Raw genomic sequence first — 13,900 nt, 5'->3', positions numbered from 1 at the left:
AATGAGATTATAATGAGACTGAAAAAGGTCTTAAAGATACAATTGATGGTTACAACCAATGACTGTATATTTGAGTTTTGACCGCCGGATCAAAATTCGCGCTTAAATAACAGGCGAATATTCGCCATTCGCTTCCTGAATGGAGGAGAGGAAGTGGGGCTTATCTCCATGGTTACCAACCGCGTCCGGAGAATCTTGATGTTGATAGGCTTTCGCTAAACCACGTGACGCGAATTCACCGAGGAAGTTAAATTTTTTCAACTCACGCAAATTTGCGCCGCGATCATTCGCAGTCAATCGCGTCATTCGCCGCCCACAAATTTGCTTCTACTCGCGTCATTGCATTGACTTGAAATGGAATCTCGCCCCAGAGTCGTGTCTATTCGCAGTAAGTTACGTCTCCTCTCACCGTTCCTCCTCTACTCTGCTACTCAGGAACAGAACGCGGCAGGAGCCCCATTTGTCAACAGAGCTGTCAGTCATGAGGTCACACCCCCTTTTTATAGCATCAAATAACGTTAATGTTATGTTTGAGAAAAATTTATTTGACGTGTTATTTGATTTTATAGTTTGACTTATGTCCCATCTGTTAACATGGAGGAGGCGGGCTTTATGAGCTATACTGCAGCCAGTCAGCAGGGGGCGATAGAGAGGGTTTGGCTTCACTTTTAGGGAGCTGTCATGTCGTCCATCTGTGGTTACATTATCCATTTAGATCACATGTAATGCTTTATAAACAGCACTGTTTTTGCACTGTAGTGTAGGGATAACAAATCCATTAAACATAACCCCATTGGCTACTTTTGTGTTTTCAAACAGAATAATTTACCTTTAAAGGTAAAAAGAAAAAAGGCTTTGGTTTTTGGTTTTGAGGCTGAAAAAAAGGCTGCCCCTTTATAAATCTTAAAACAAAGAAGGTCGAAGCCTGACAGCTCTGAGATTAAAGCCAAACACTCTGGTTATCAATAAAGCTTTGAAAATCGAGGTTTAACATTAGTCTTAGTTAATTCAATCCACAAACTAGAGGCTTACACGCCCGCTCACATGTGACTGAATTGTATATACAGTAAATTAAATGGAACCATCCATTTTGAGACATAATGCATGAAGCAATCTAAAGGACATTGAAGAGGAAGTAACCTTGCAGTCTGTAAATTTTAAATGACCTCTGAGGAAATCTCTGAGGCGGCTAAACCTGATTGATTCTGTTTGTGCGTCCGGTTGAGGCATGAATTATTCTATCCTTATTAAATGTAAGATTCTGAGACCTTATAAACAAACAGACTGTGACGAGTGCTCAGCTACCCTCAGGAGTGTCTGCTCTACAATTCAAAGGAAGTCAGTATATGCAGGTCGACACTAATTTCCATCAATATCAGATGTGTAAGAGTAAATTACTGACATGGGCCTAGAGGGAAAAGCAGCCACCTACGGTCTGAACAACATATAAACAATCTCTACACATGACTGAATTCTTATCAGCAGGAGCTATTTCACACCACCATCTCCTACTCTCAATACCTTTTTGCATTGCCTTCCTCATCACCGAGGCAACCAGAGATGAAGGCTGCAAGGAAAAAGAGCTCCTGTGAGGGAGCTGCTGAGTCTCCAGGGGATAAATACTTCTAGTGTCAGCGGGGAATCTGTCGAATAGACACTGCTCCCTACCTGAGATAAGGTCCCTCATGGATTCTCATCACTGTCACTACCATAGACTGTAAAAGAAGTGGCCTCAGCCTCTAGGTTTCAAAAATGAAGCCAAGGCTGAAGTGCCCTAAACCTGCGTTCTCTCTGATGGCCAGTAGAGGGCGACTTTAACGGCTGATTGTATGAAACCGGATCGGACAACAACCCTAACTCTCAGTTGATGTATTACCTCATTAAACTTTTCCTAACAGGTTTATGATCTTAGTCGTTACTTTTAGGTCTTGTTTAATACAGCATGGTGTTCAATCTTTAAATTATGGTCCAACAAGAGTAAATCCACTTTAGAGTGGGTTATGCTTTAGGACATGGCTACCTGTGATCGTTAAGTCGCTACCACGGCGGCCTGTCTATCCCGTCGTCAGAAAACCAAGAATGATGACGGCCAAAATACCAAACTCAAGGCTTCAAGCAAACCATCGGTGACATCCTCGATGGCTATTTTCACTTCCTTTTTAAAGATTATTTATTTGGCCTTTCCCTTTATTCGATAGGACAGCTGAAGAGAGCTGAAGAGAGACAGCAAATATGGGGAGGAGAGTGGGGTAGACATGCACCAAAGGGCCAAGAGCCAAGGACGTCAAAGACTTTTCCTGTGTACCAGCTGAAGTAAACTGGCGTCCTTACTTCCACGTCCTTTTAACAGTCTATGGTCACTTCATTTACAACACCATTCATTGTTATCTTAACTTTACCTCTGAAGTGTATGTGTTCCCATGTTGCCCTGGTCTGTCCACATGGTCTTACCTGAGCGGTTGCGCTCTAGTACCCTGGTCCCTTTGACGTGGCACAGGTCCCCTTGAGTGCTGTTGCAGGTGGTGTTGAGATCAGCTTTGCAGTAGGAGGGGGACCCTCCCTGCACCACCTGAGGGATGTGTTTCTTCCTCTTCTTGGGAAGCTTCTGCTTGGCCATGGCCAGAGAGTAGTACATCCCAAAGTTATTGACGATAACGGGCACGGGCATGGCTATCGTCAGCACACCTGCCAAGGCACACAATGCGCCCACGACCATGCCTGACCATGTCTCTGGATACATATCGCCATAGCCCAGTGTTGTCATGGTTACCACTGCCCACCAGAAGCCAATGGGGATGTTCTTGAACTTGGTGTGGAGGCTAGCAGTGGGGTCATTTGGCTTAGCACCAATTCGTTCGGCGTAGTAGATCATGGTGGCAAATATTAACACTCCCAACGCCAGGAAGATGATGAGCAGCAGGAATTCATTGGTGCTAGCACGTAACGTGTGGCCTAGCACCCTTAGCCCCACAAAATGACGTGTTAGCTTGAAGATACGAAGGATACGAACAAAGCGCACCACCCTGAGGAAACCCAACACATCCTTGGCAGCCTTCGAAGAAAGGCCACTCAGCCCTACCTCCAAGTAGAAAGGCAGGATGGCCACGAAGTCGATGATGTTGAGAACGCTCTTAACAAACTCCAACTTGACCGGGCAGAAGGTCACACGCACCAGGAACTCAATGGTGAACCAGAAGACACAAACGCCCTCCACGTAGGTGAGCGCAGGGTCAGTTTCAATCTCGTACTGCGGGCCTGAGTCCGGCACGCTGCTGTTCCGCATGAGCTCAGTCTTGTTGATGATGGTGTTGAAAGCCTCATGAGTCTCCAGGCAGAAGGTGGTGATGGAGACCAGGATGAAGAATAAAGATGCAAAGGCAATAAACTACAGGAGAGGAAGAGAGGGAGAGAGAACAGTGGTCATACAATCAATCAATCCGTTACTTTATTGTAATTGTTTAATCTTTGACGTTCACCACACTGGCTCAGGAAACACGCACACCAACAACAATCAACACATTCACTCTGGAGAAAGAGAATGAACTCAGACAAGTTTAATTAACTTGCATCAATTTGAATGGACTCCAGAGAGAGGAGCAATCTATTAGCAAGAACAACAAATAAACAAACACTTCCCCCCTCGCTCCTGGTGGGAATGTAACACAGAACGTAGATGCAGTCACATTTAATTTACTACTGCTGGTATGTTGCACAGTTGGCGGCGATGAGAAGAGGAAACACTTTAACCACCCAAGTAAACACGACTTCAGAATCAGTTTGGGAATTTGGATAAGGTACTTTTCTGTGTTGTATTCAGTTTAGATTTTCGTCATGTACTTGTGTTTTGTATGTATTTAAACAGTGCATTAAACTAGCCTTTGTATAGCTTATGTATACGTATGTGACTAGGTCAACTAAAGAGTGATTCTCGCTTGTTTCAACTAATTAAATCGAAACAAAAAGTAGAGCTTAAAGAAATAAACAAGGAAAAAACTGACTTATTTTCGAACCCCCAGACTGGCCGGAAAGAAAGCACATATTTGTTGTTATAAGGTTCAATCATGAGGCTGGTTAAGCTGTGTTTGTTCGGAGTGGAGACGGAAGTTCACAACAAAGCTGTCGAAACTCTACGACGAGGGTGAGTTTCTGGACAGGATTATGCCTGTCCAGAAAACATCCAAAAGGTTTCTAATTCTCTTTTAGACGACCAGATGAAACCACCAAAGACCTGAAGTGTGAGCTCTGTGTCAACCTCAGGAGGAGATGAGAGACACAACTCAACAAGAGGTTCAAGATAGCTTCTTGAGCCCTTTACAGAGGTTGGAAATGGAAATTGTTTGTTGTCTCACAACTTTTTGTTTGCTGTTTGGAGAAATGAAAGAACACTACAGAGGTTCTTTTGGGACATTTTGCACCTTAATTAACACAAATCTGGTAAAGGAAGCTCACTCTTATAGACCTGCTGTTTGGTTCTGGATTTACAGAAGTCTGTCTCCAGATAAACCTTAATGTATTACAACTGGATGGGAAGTTTGGTTTGTTTAGAAATGAATAGATCAGAGGGTCTGTAATGAGGATGGAGCTCATTGGTCATGGAGATGGTAACCCTCGTCTCTGGCAGCAGACGTGAATGGTCTTGTTGATCTCTGACAATTGAGGCGACTCGATCGATGAATGAAGCCAACGCTGTCTATTATCTGTCTTTGTGTCTCAGTATAGCACACACCAAAAGCGTTACATTGGCTCACTTGTTCCTTCTCGTGTCCAAAGGCAAAGCGAGGCAGAGGCAGGGACACCTGAATAGTCCTCTTGGGTGCTACTTGGTAACCCTTTCCTTCATATTTACTGCCAGAATGAAGGAATGCATGGAAATAAGGACTTTTATGAGGATGCAATACACTCAGCGAGGGAATAGGGAAGAGTAAAGGTGACGTCACAGAGTATTTGATTTGTTTAACGTAATTGGCAACAAGGGAAAGCACGGGATGTGGACATGAGAGAAGCAATGACATTAAAAATGCATCGACATGAAGCACAACCATGTTTGTCATTAACAGAAAAGAAAACAGGAAGAAGAATGACAACTTTGATCTTTGGTTGGCGTAATGATAGCATGTTTGTACACTGCAGCTGAATCTGCCAACTGTATGAGATGATGAGTCACATACAGATTTTATTGAGTTTTTCTTGCTGAACAGATCTCGTTTTGTTTTGGTCTTCTTTTTGCAAAGTGTTTATCGAGCCACCTGTCAGATGCGGAGCTCACATCCAGCTTTTCCGCTGCCCTGGAAACTACTCCGGCAGAATTTGCAAACATCCACGACTTTCTCCTAGACGGAGCAGATTTCCACACATGCAGCCTACTACGCTCCTTTTCCACCTTCCTCCCACAATCCATCCACTGGTGCGCTCTGCCTACGGAGCTCTAAAGAAGTCGTTTCACACCTTGCTTTGTTTTCGGATTGCATGACTCACACGCTGGAAATATCACTGCCACTATTTGGGTCGCCCTGGTCCTGAACTGTGTGTGTGTGCATTCACTAGACTCTTTTTATATATTGTATATAAATCTTTAAAAGCGTTCTGCTAATTCACAGACAAGGTTTTTAAAGGCACAGCATGTTCCAAATGAGTTTTATGAGGTTAGTCAGCATCGCTCAGCAGATACTTAGCAACATCCACTATTTCCATTCAAGAGGAAGGTAAGGATCCAGCCTTTTTTAATTCAATGAATAACATAGAGTCTGAATTTGTTCTTCAATATATCCCGCCCTTTTTACACGGCCAGTTCAAGGCGGGATTATTACGCTTCTGTTATGTTATATCTTCTATGTAAAACACACGGGGGTGTAATGGTGGGGCGAAGTTGTTCCGCCTCTGAGAGCCAGCAGGGCGGAACAGCACAGTGTGTGTGTATTTGAAGCATGCGCTGTTTGTTAACACCTCGCGCACATTTTGCTTCCGTTGCTTAGTCCAATGTAAAATGACAAAGAAGGCATGAGGACGGCCACACTGCCTGCATGAGCAGGGCGCATTTGCCCTTAAATCTTTTGCTTTTCAGCACCCATGTTATCAGGTTAGAGTGTCATAGGACTGGCACTTTTCCCAAAAATCATGTTCAAACGAATTCAACGTCTCTGTTTTGGGAAGAGCTAGGTGTGTGACAATGGTGTGGTAAAGAGAAAGAACATTAGTGTGTGTGCACGAGTTACGTGAAGTGTCCGGGAGGAAGAGCAGAGAACAGAGTGATCGGAAGCTGTATAAACAACGAAAATTAGTAAGTCCCGAAGCTAGCTTCAGCTTCGGCCCCGGAGCAGAACAATCAGTCTCCGCTGTGCTTTCTGACTACAGTCGGGCGGCTGAAGCAGGAAAGGTTAACGACGGCTTGGCTCGTTAGTTTCCTTCATTGGTTTGTAGCAGGCAGCGTGTTATCGCCATCTGTTTGAATACAAGACACACTACTTTAAACGGGAAGCGTTCTGGGACTCTGGAAAGCAGCAACTTCTGTGGGCAAGCGTTTTCTGCTGTGCTTCAATTTTGAATTCGATCACATCATTGCAGTGCGAACTATTAATATTTTACCAGGTTCGAGCGATATATCGAAGTTCGATTGAAACATGACAGCCTTAGAGCGTCATGTAGAGATTCAGCAAAAATAATGCATATCATATATATATATGCATATCTACATAATCAATAATTAAAAAATTCATGGTGTTGTACCACAGCGATTCTGCTACTACTCACCTCTGATTAGCTCTCTACCTTTACCTGTCTCCCTCTCATCATGACATCAGCTGGACTACCTGAGCTGTTTCCTTTGGCTTGCACGGATGCTGCGCCAACTAATGACAACTGCCATCTCGTGCTGCGCTGTAATTTTGTTGCGTCTGCAGAACGAGGATACATCATCTCCCCTGTGCACACCGGTCTGTTACAGCTGAATCATGTCACATTAACACACATGCACACGTATGAGTACTTAGCATACAGGTGCACATACTGACACCTCTGTTCACGCACACACACCCAGCCTCACAAGGTTATTTATGACGGGTATTAAAAATGCAAAGGCGCTACTCTACCATGTGATTGCAACAGGCACATGCTTCTCGACATCCTGATTTCCAGCTCACACACTCTGAATCTAAATCAGGCCTGTACTTGTATAAATCGCTCTGTGAAGGCAGCGCAGGGGGGATGTAGCACCGACACTCCATCTCTGGACAATGCAGATCTCATTCAGCCCCGTGACTCGCCCCATTTTACAGCCATCTTCTTCATTACATGTAAGGCTTTCAGCTTTATAGTTGCTCGCTCTGTGGCACAGCTGATAACAGCCGAGGTGGCTGAAGGTGAGGTCAAACCTGCGACCTTCATGTCTGACTCTCACCGCGTGCAGAGGTTTTCTTATACAAACAATCCTTGTATAATCTTATGTCATAGATTATCTATAGTTTAGACCAGTGGTTCCCAACCTTTTGCCCCCCCTGCTTGTATCTAAGAAAGGCTGAACCCCCCCAGCCCGCACACACGTACACCAAAACAATAAAGTGATTCATTCCAAATCTTTATTGGCAAAAATGAACCAATCAGCCTTTAGTTCTCTGTTGTTCTAGTTATTATTATAACCTTAGGGGGGCTCGTACCCCAGGTTGGGAGCCACTGGTTTAGGTGATATTTCACAGCAGTCAGTCCTCAGATGCAGCATGTTGTATTCAGCTGCTGTGTAAAAACGCATGAATTCAAACACTGAATGTTATTTGAGCACCATGTCCAATGATTGTTGGTCACTTTTAAATGTTATTTGTTTGGTCAATGAAAGAGCAAGTGCTACACATGTTTAAGAAAACGAAAGGATACTTGAAACAAATTATCGTTAGAATAATTAGTTAATAGTTAACTTGTCTTACGCTGTGTTAGTTATGCTAGCTAGTTAGCTTGCTAGCTACCTGTTGCTAGGCGACAGGAGTGGCGTTTGGTGACGCAAGGGTAGACCAGACCGTCTCATTTCGGTTCGGCTTTAACAGGCTACGCGGGCTATGAATGGAGCATCCTCCGTGGACCGTCTCCTTTGAAGGCTGCAGCCAGTGGATTGGGACGCAGCAATGATGGTGTGCTATGCTAGTGGAGGCTTAAGTTGCCTTGAGTGAAGATGTGGAGCGGGCTAGAGAAATCTACAAAGCTCCCTCCTTTCTAACAATTTATGATCTGTTACAGCCTCTATTGAAAAGTTTTGTCTGGAAAAACTGGATTACAATAAAACTACAGATAAACTACAGTTGAACAGAAAAAAGTAAGGTGGACTACTGTTGTCGACAGTCAACTTCCAACAACCTGTGGAGCTCATAGATGTATCAGTAAATATCCCATCCAATATGTTTCCTCAGAAGTGATCTTCACACTAATTCAGGAAGATGAGGTCAGCTCAACCCTGCATCCAAACCTCCGGGGCGCTAACGCATTACGCCGAGTAACATGACTCCGAATTCTGCTCTTAGTGAATCTCACAACCTGCATACTTAGTGAAATAAATAAGGTGTTCCTACTGGGAAGTTGATTTACCTCAATCACGAGGCAGACCCGGAAGTTTAATTACACACTTCAACAAACATCCTTCAAATAATGTTCAAGAAGAATAAGAAAAAAGAGGTCTGGAATACCTCTTGTGGTATCATTAGACCAAATATTTCCACAACTCTGACATGTCTTCATGTAATCAGAAGATCACCGCAATTTATGGAGCACGTTGTTGTTTCCAAGATGATAAACCCATCTGAATTCAGTGACCGCATCATCTTTCCTTTAGCGTAGCCCGAAGGCATAAGGTAAATTATTAGCTCACTTCTGGTAACAAGATTTTCAGATCAGGTTTGTCTGTCTCGCATTTATATTGCAGACTTGTAGGGAACATTCAGTGTCCACAGGCGACTAGCAAGGCGTTATACTTTGGTGATGCCATTTGAAACATCGAGGATCGTTTTTTCTCCCCTTATGAAACCATTGTTGTTTATCCCTGTAAAGAACAAACTGGCTTTATGATCCACAGTAAACATGTTATTTTCTTGCCAGTTTCTCCTTTAGCCTTACTTTAAGTCTAATAAGTGCTGCATCACATTAAGATCAGACATTTGTCACTCGACACCCACAGGAAGTCTCCTGCAGGAGAGAATCAATCATAAAGATGTTTCCTCACACACACTTTTATCACATCCATGCTGTCTTTGTGGTCATTAGTGAGGAGAAACCGGGCCGATGATAGTCCATGACATCCATTTCAAAATAACTGGGAGATGTAAAGTAGATGTTAGAGAAGATATAACTGCAAATGACAGGGGAAGTCTTTCAAAGCTCCATGGGTCTAACTAACAGGCTGTGTGTATCTTTCCAGATGTACTGTACAAACAGAGTAATTTATTTGGACTTAACGGGTTCATTCAGCAGCCCTATCAACACCCTGAACTCTGATGGGATGTGAACGCTGTCACAGTCGGAGAGCAGGGAGGAATCCCTCATAATCACATCATTCTTCATAAGACGCCTCGGCCACACCCTGGAACTCTGCCTGTTGGCGGCCGAGGGACGAGACATGAGGAAAATGCCAGATCAGACTGCTTTAGATCTCACGATTCCCGACGGATTACATCTGCCACTTGGCCTGGAGCCGGCAGAGCCGATGGACCAGGGCGCTGACACTGGAGCAACGCAGCCTCAGGTTGTAAACAGTAACTGATACATTAGCATGGACATCGTATTAGACACTAATGGAGAGGGAAAACTTGGCGGTCTGCAGTGGATGAAGAGGCCTGTCAACAATGATTTATATATCAAATGTAATTCAAATGAACCTCTGCTTGTTAAAATGTCATTAAACTTTCATTATTCTTCTGACGTTGGCAGAGACACGCTTCCACTACCTGACACTGAGGGGAACCCTGTGCTTCCTCTATGGCGCTCCATTAGATACATCGGGATGAATCCATCTGGCTTTTTCCGGATTTTATACAAATCAACAACTGTGTCCCTGTCCAAATGAATGGCGTATTTGAAGGCTGATTGCATCACAGCGATGCGTCGGAGGGTGTCCCATTACAAAGGCTCCTTCAGATGCAGCCCAGAAATGGGCCATGGACGATCTATCGGGTGCATTCTTCGGAGCCCAACGTATCCCAAGATGAACTGCGAGCCAATCCAAGCAATATGGCGGACTCTTACGCGGCCACGAAATAAACTTTGAAATGTTTTTGGTTTCAACTCAATTGAAAAGCTAGCGTTACACATGATTATAAAAAATGAAAAGGCCCTTGAAACAAATTATCTTTAAAATAATAGGTTAAGTTACGTGACATTAGTTATGCTAGGTAGTTGCTAGGCGACAGGAGCAGCGTTTGGTGACACAAGGGTGAGAGCGGGAACTGCTGGTGACGCAAACAGGAAATCCTCCGTAAACCAGACCGTCTAATTTCAGTTCGGCTTTAGCGTCTAAGCAGGCTATGAATGACTCATCCTCCGTAGACCGCCTCCTTCGAAGGCTGCAGCCCCTGGACTTATCCTGCTTTCAAGAGTGTAGCTAATACTTTAATGCCCTAAACCTGCAATCTTTGTGATGGCCAGGAGGGGGCGATTGGTTCAACTGGTTGTGAAAAGAAGTCCGAAAATTAGCCTCCTTCTGAGTTGATTTATTACCTCAGTTAACATTTGCCTGAAGAGTTTATCGTCTCAATCTCTAGTTTCAAGTCCTCTTCAGTGCAGCATGATGTTCATTTGGTTAATTATGGTCCCATTTAGGGTAAAAAAAAGCATCACAAGCTTAAGGGCGAGGCAAGATTTGATTGACAAGTCGCTACCAATCAACAAGGAAAGTTAACGCTAGCACCAACTCGGTAAGCAAGGTGCACCATTTATTGGCATGCTAATTGTGGCTAGCAAAAAAATATATTTAAAAAGAATGTACTTACCAACAAGTTAACGGCTGACTCAAGTGTCTATTTGTACAAGTGAAACCTGAAAGACATTTTTCAGGTTGCCGTGTTAGCAACTTGTCACAGGTAGCCATGCCGCAGAACAAACCCTTCTTAATTGTCCATTTTACTCCACATGGGTCCATCAAGCCTTGAAACTCACTATTGAGCCCATAAACTCATTAAAATGTTTACTGAGGTAATAAATCAAATGAGAGGTAGGGTAATGTAGCCAACTCCCTATTGCAACTAGTGGTGACGCCCCCTTCTGGCCATTAGAAAGAATGCAGGTTTAGGGCTCTTTCAGATTGGCTTCGCTTTTCAAACACAGAGGATACATCCACTTCTTATATACAGTTTATTATTTCAAAATGTCTCTCCTGTGTGCTCAATTTTGAACCAAACATTTCCTTATTTTGTTTGACTAGATATGTCAATGTCGATTTTTGTCTGGGGATGGATACTGCCGTAAGAGAAATAAGCTGCCAAAATGAATCTTAAATTTAACTCTCACCAGTATTTTGAATATTCAGTGGTAAACCCTGGTAGCTCCAGCGCTCACTCAGCGAGCTAAATACAGATCGGCCCTCCTGGGTCACACATTTTTCCGTACATCCCTTCATCTGTTGGCACAGCAACACGTTGGATGGGCAAACCTTGGCATCCTCCCACTGAAAATCCCCCCCACACATCCAGGCAGCCCACCACTCTGCTCAGGCTCTGTTTCAGAAACCACCCTGCTGGCTCGGCCAATCAGAGCGCTCGCTGCCCCCACCTCCTCGGGACTGCCACCATCTGTTTGACACAAAGAGTGGAGGCTGTGTGCTCCGGTCCTGGCCTGAGACCACCGTGCACCACCATGCTGCTCTGCTCCTCTGTAAGCTGCTGTGACATCACCAAGCTGAGGAGACCCCGGAGGTGCTAACACAGTCCAACAGGAGCTCAAACACACACACAGTCTCACGCTCACACACACACACACACTGATATAATTAAACCTGTGGGGTTTGGGGGTTTGAGCTCGTATGTGGTTCGCCTTCTGTTTCTGCATGATTGCCCGGTTATTATTTCAATCAGGATTTAGGGCTTTTCCGCTGTGTACACACATGAAGTCTGCAGACGTGTTCGACTGCACGTCCACAAGGCTGCAGCCATCACTGTTCTGACAACCCAACTGTGAAGGGTAAATCTGTCTCGAGCCCGTTTGCCTCCTTTTTTAAGCTGATATCGATTTTAGTAACTGAACTAATTACTTTATTAATGATAATCATAATTATTATATAAACAGTGGATTCAATGGTGTAATGTGAAGATGTTGCTTGTAGTGACAAGCCAACAGCGAGTCAATCGGACCATGTTAGCATCTTTCAGCTCACTGTTTCGGTTTTAAGGCTCACAAATGTACTGTTCAGTGCAGTCTCATACTCTCAGACACTTTTTCCTGTACAAACCTACTGCACACAACCTGCTGAGCAGCAAACACCAGACAAACAGTTAGTGACTAGAGAACATGGCGCAGCATTTAGCAGCTAGCAGGACAGATGCTTTTTAGAGGATCAAAACAGAGCTCAAAGCGGAGTGAATGCGGAACATGAATCTAAATGAATGACGATCTTGATATCTGTCCGTAGCTAACCCGTTAGCTAAAACGCTGTTAAAGGGTGATACTGTGTCAATATTAGAAAACAGGTTGTCCTGCTGCCTCCAAGTGGATTTAAAGTTCTGAGCCTAACTCACACCAACTGCATCATTTAGAAAAATGCTTAAAGCCGCCCTCCAGTGAAAATCCAGTGTTTAACCTTGTAAACATCTCCATGTGGTGTTCTTCATGTGCTACAAGACATATCAGGGACAACATCAGCAGTCGTCTCCATGGCTGGGCCTGTCTGCTTTTAAACTGCAGTGTACCAAGGACAGGCTGAACAACACGTTTTCAGATTGGCAGGTTTGAGACGTCACAAACCGAAGGAGCCAATCCCGTTAATGGACGGGGTGATGCTATGCATATCGTTATGTGTAACCTATGGCAACCACTTTGGTGATGCGCGAGCCAGCTGTAACCGTCATCGTAATTTTTGCAAACTTACTACTGACGACTCACGTTAACGTTACTACTAATAATTACTACATTTCAAGCTAGCTAAGTTTCAACATGCTACCACTAAACGATGGCAGGGACGTGTATTTTTTTTGCGACAGAGGGTGGGGTGTAAATTTGCATAGCGGGCGGGGCCTATGTAGATTCAGGAATCTTTAAAGAGGGAGAAGGAGGAGAGGCCTTGGGAAGATTTTTACAAGGTAATTAAACATATTTTGTAGAACAAACCTATCAGACACAATTTATTATTTCAAGCAGAGCATTTTATACGTCTGAAAACATGACTGGAGCTGCTCTTTAAAGGTATAATAAGTAGGCATGCTAGCGCAAAGGTAACTGTGATGCTGTCGGTGTTAGCTCGGTGGTTAGCATGTTCTCGTACGAGAGTGAGCCCAGGAGGAGGGGCCCAGTTTGAACGTGTTGTTGACAAAATCCTACTTATTATACCTTTAAGTTTAGAGCTCAACATACATGTTTAAGTGCAGCAACTCTTGAGGCTGCAGCTTCGCCTTCTATCTTTTAAACCTTTTATAAAGGCTGCCCCAACAACAAAGAGCTGCCAAATCCTACAGTTTGCATTACATCACATCTGGTCTTTTAAGGGAAAGAAAGGAAAACAAAATCATTATTTACCGTACAGATGATTTGCTTAATGTGACGACGGGTCGCTCTGAGTGCTTATTTTGCAGTAAATTACCTCGTTATTACTGAGTGTGTGCGCAGAGATAAGGACACGCGCAGTCAGAGCTGTCCTCTCCATCTCTCCCTCTGTGTCTCTCTCTCCCACAGACACACAGATCAGCTCCAGCTGGAAGCAGAGACCCCCGGCTAGAGATATCCC

The 13,900-nt window shown here is 44.0% G+C and overlaps 1 protein-coding gene across 5 annotated transcripts in view; it reads right to left on the bottom strand.

Moving 5' to 3' along the window:
- kcnc2 (potassium voltage-gated channel, Shaw-related subfamily, member 2) overlaps positions 1 to 13,900 on the bottom strand; it is a 103,761-nt gene that overhangs the window by 16,675 nt on the left and 73,186 nt on the right. For all 5 annotated transcript variants that reach the window (XM_069671229.1, XM_069671226.1, XM_069671227.1 and 2 more), the window contains exon 2: positions 2,452 to 3,385. In XM_069671229.1, coding sequence (XP_069527330.1) covers positions 2,452 to 3,385 — 934 coding nt within the window. The remainder of the gene's footprint in view (positions 1 to 2,451; positions 3,386 to 13,900) is intronic.

Source organism: Semicossyphus pulcher, unplaced genomic scaffold (assembly GCF_022749685.1).
Source record: "Semicossyphus pulcher isolate SPU_LCO1_2020_fin unplaced genomic scaffold, fSemPul1.0.p SCAF_20, whole genome shotgun sequence".
NCBI classification, from domain to species: Eukaryota; Metazoa; Chordata; class Actinopteri; order Labriformes; family Labridae; genus Semicossyphus; species Semicossyphus pulcher.
This window is presented reverse-complemented; position numbering and strand designations above follow the sequence as displayed.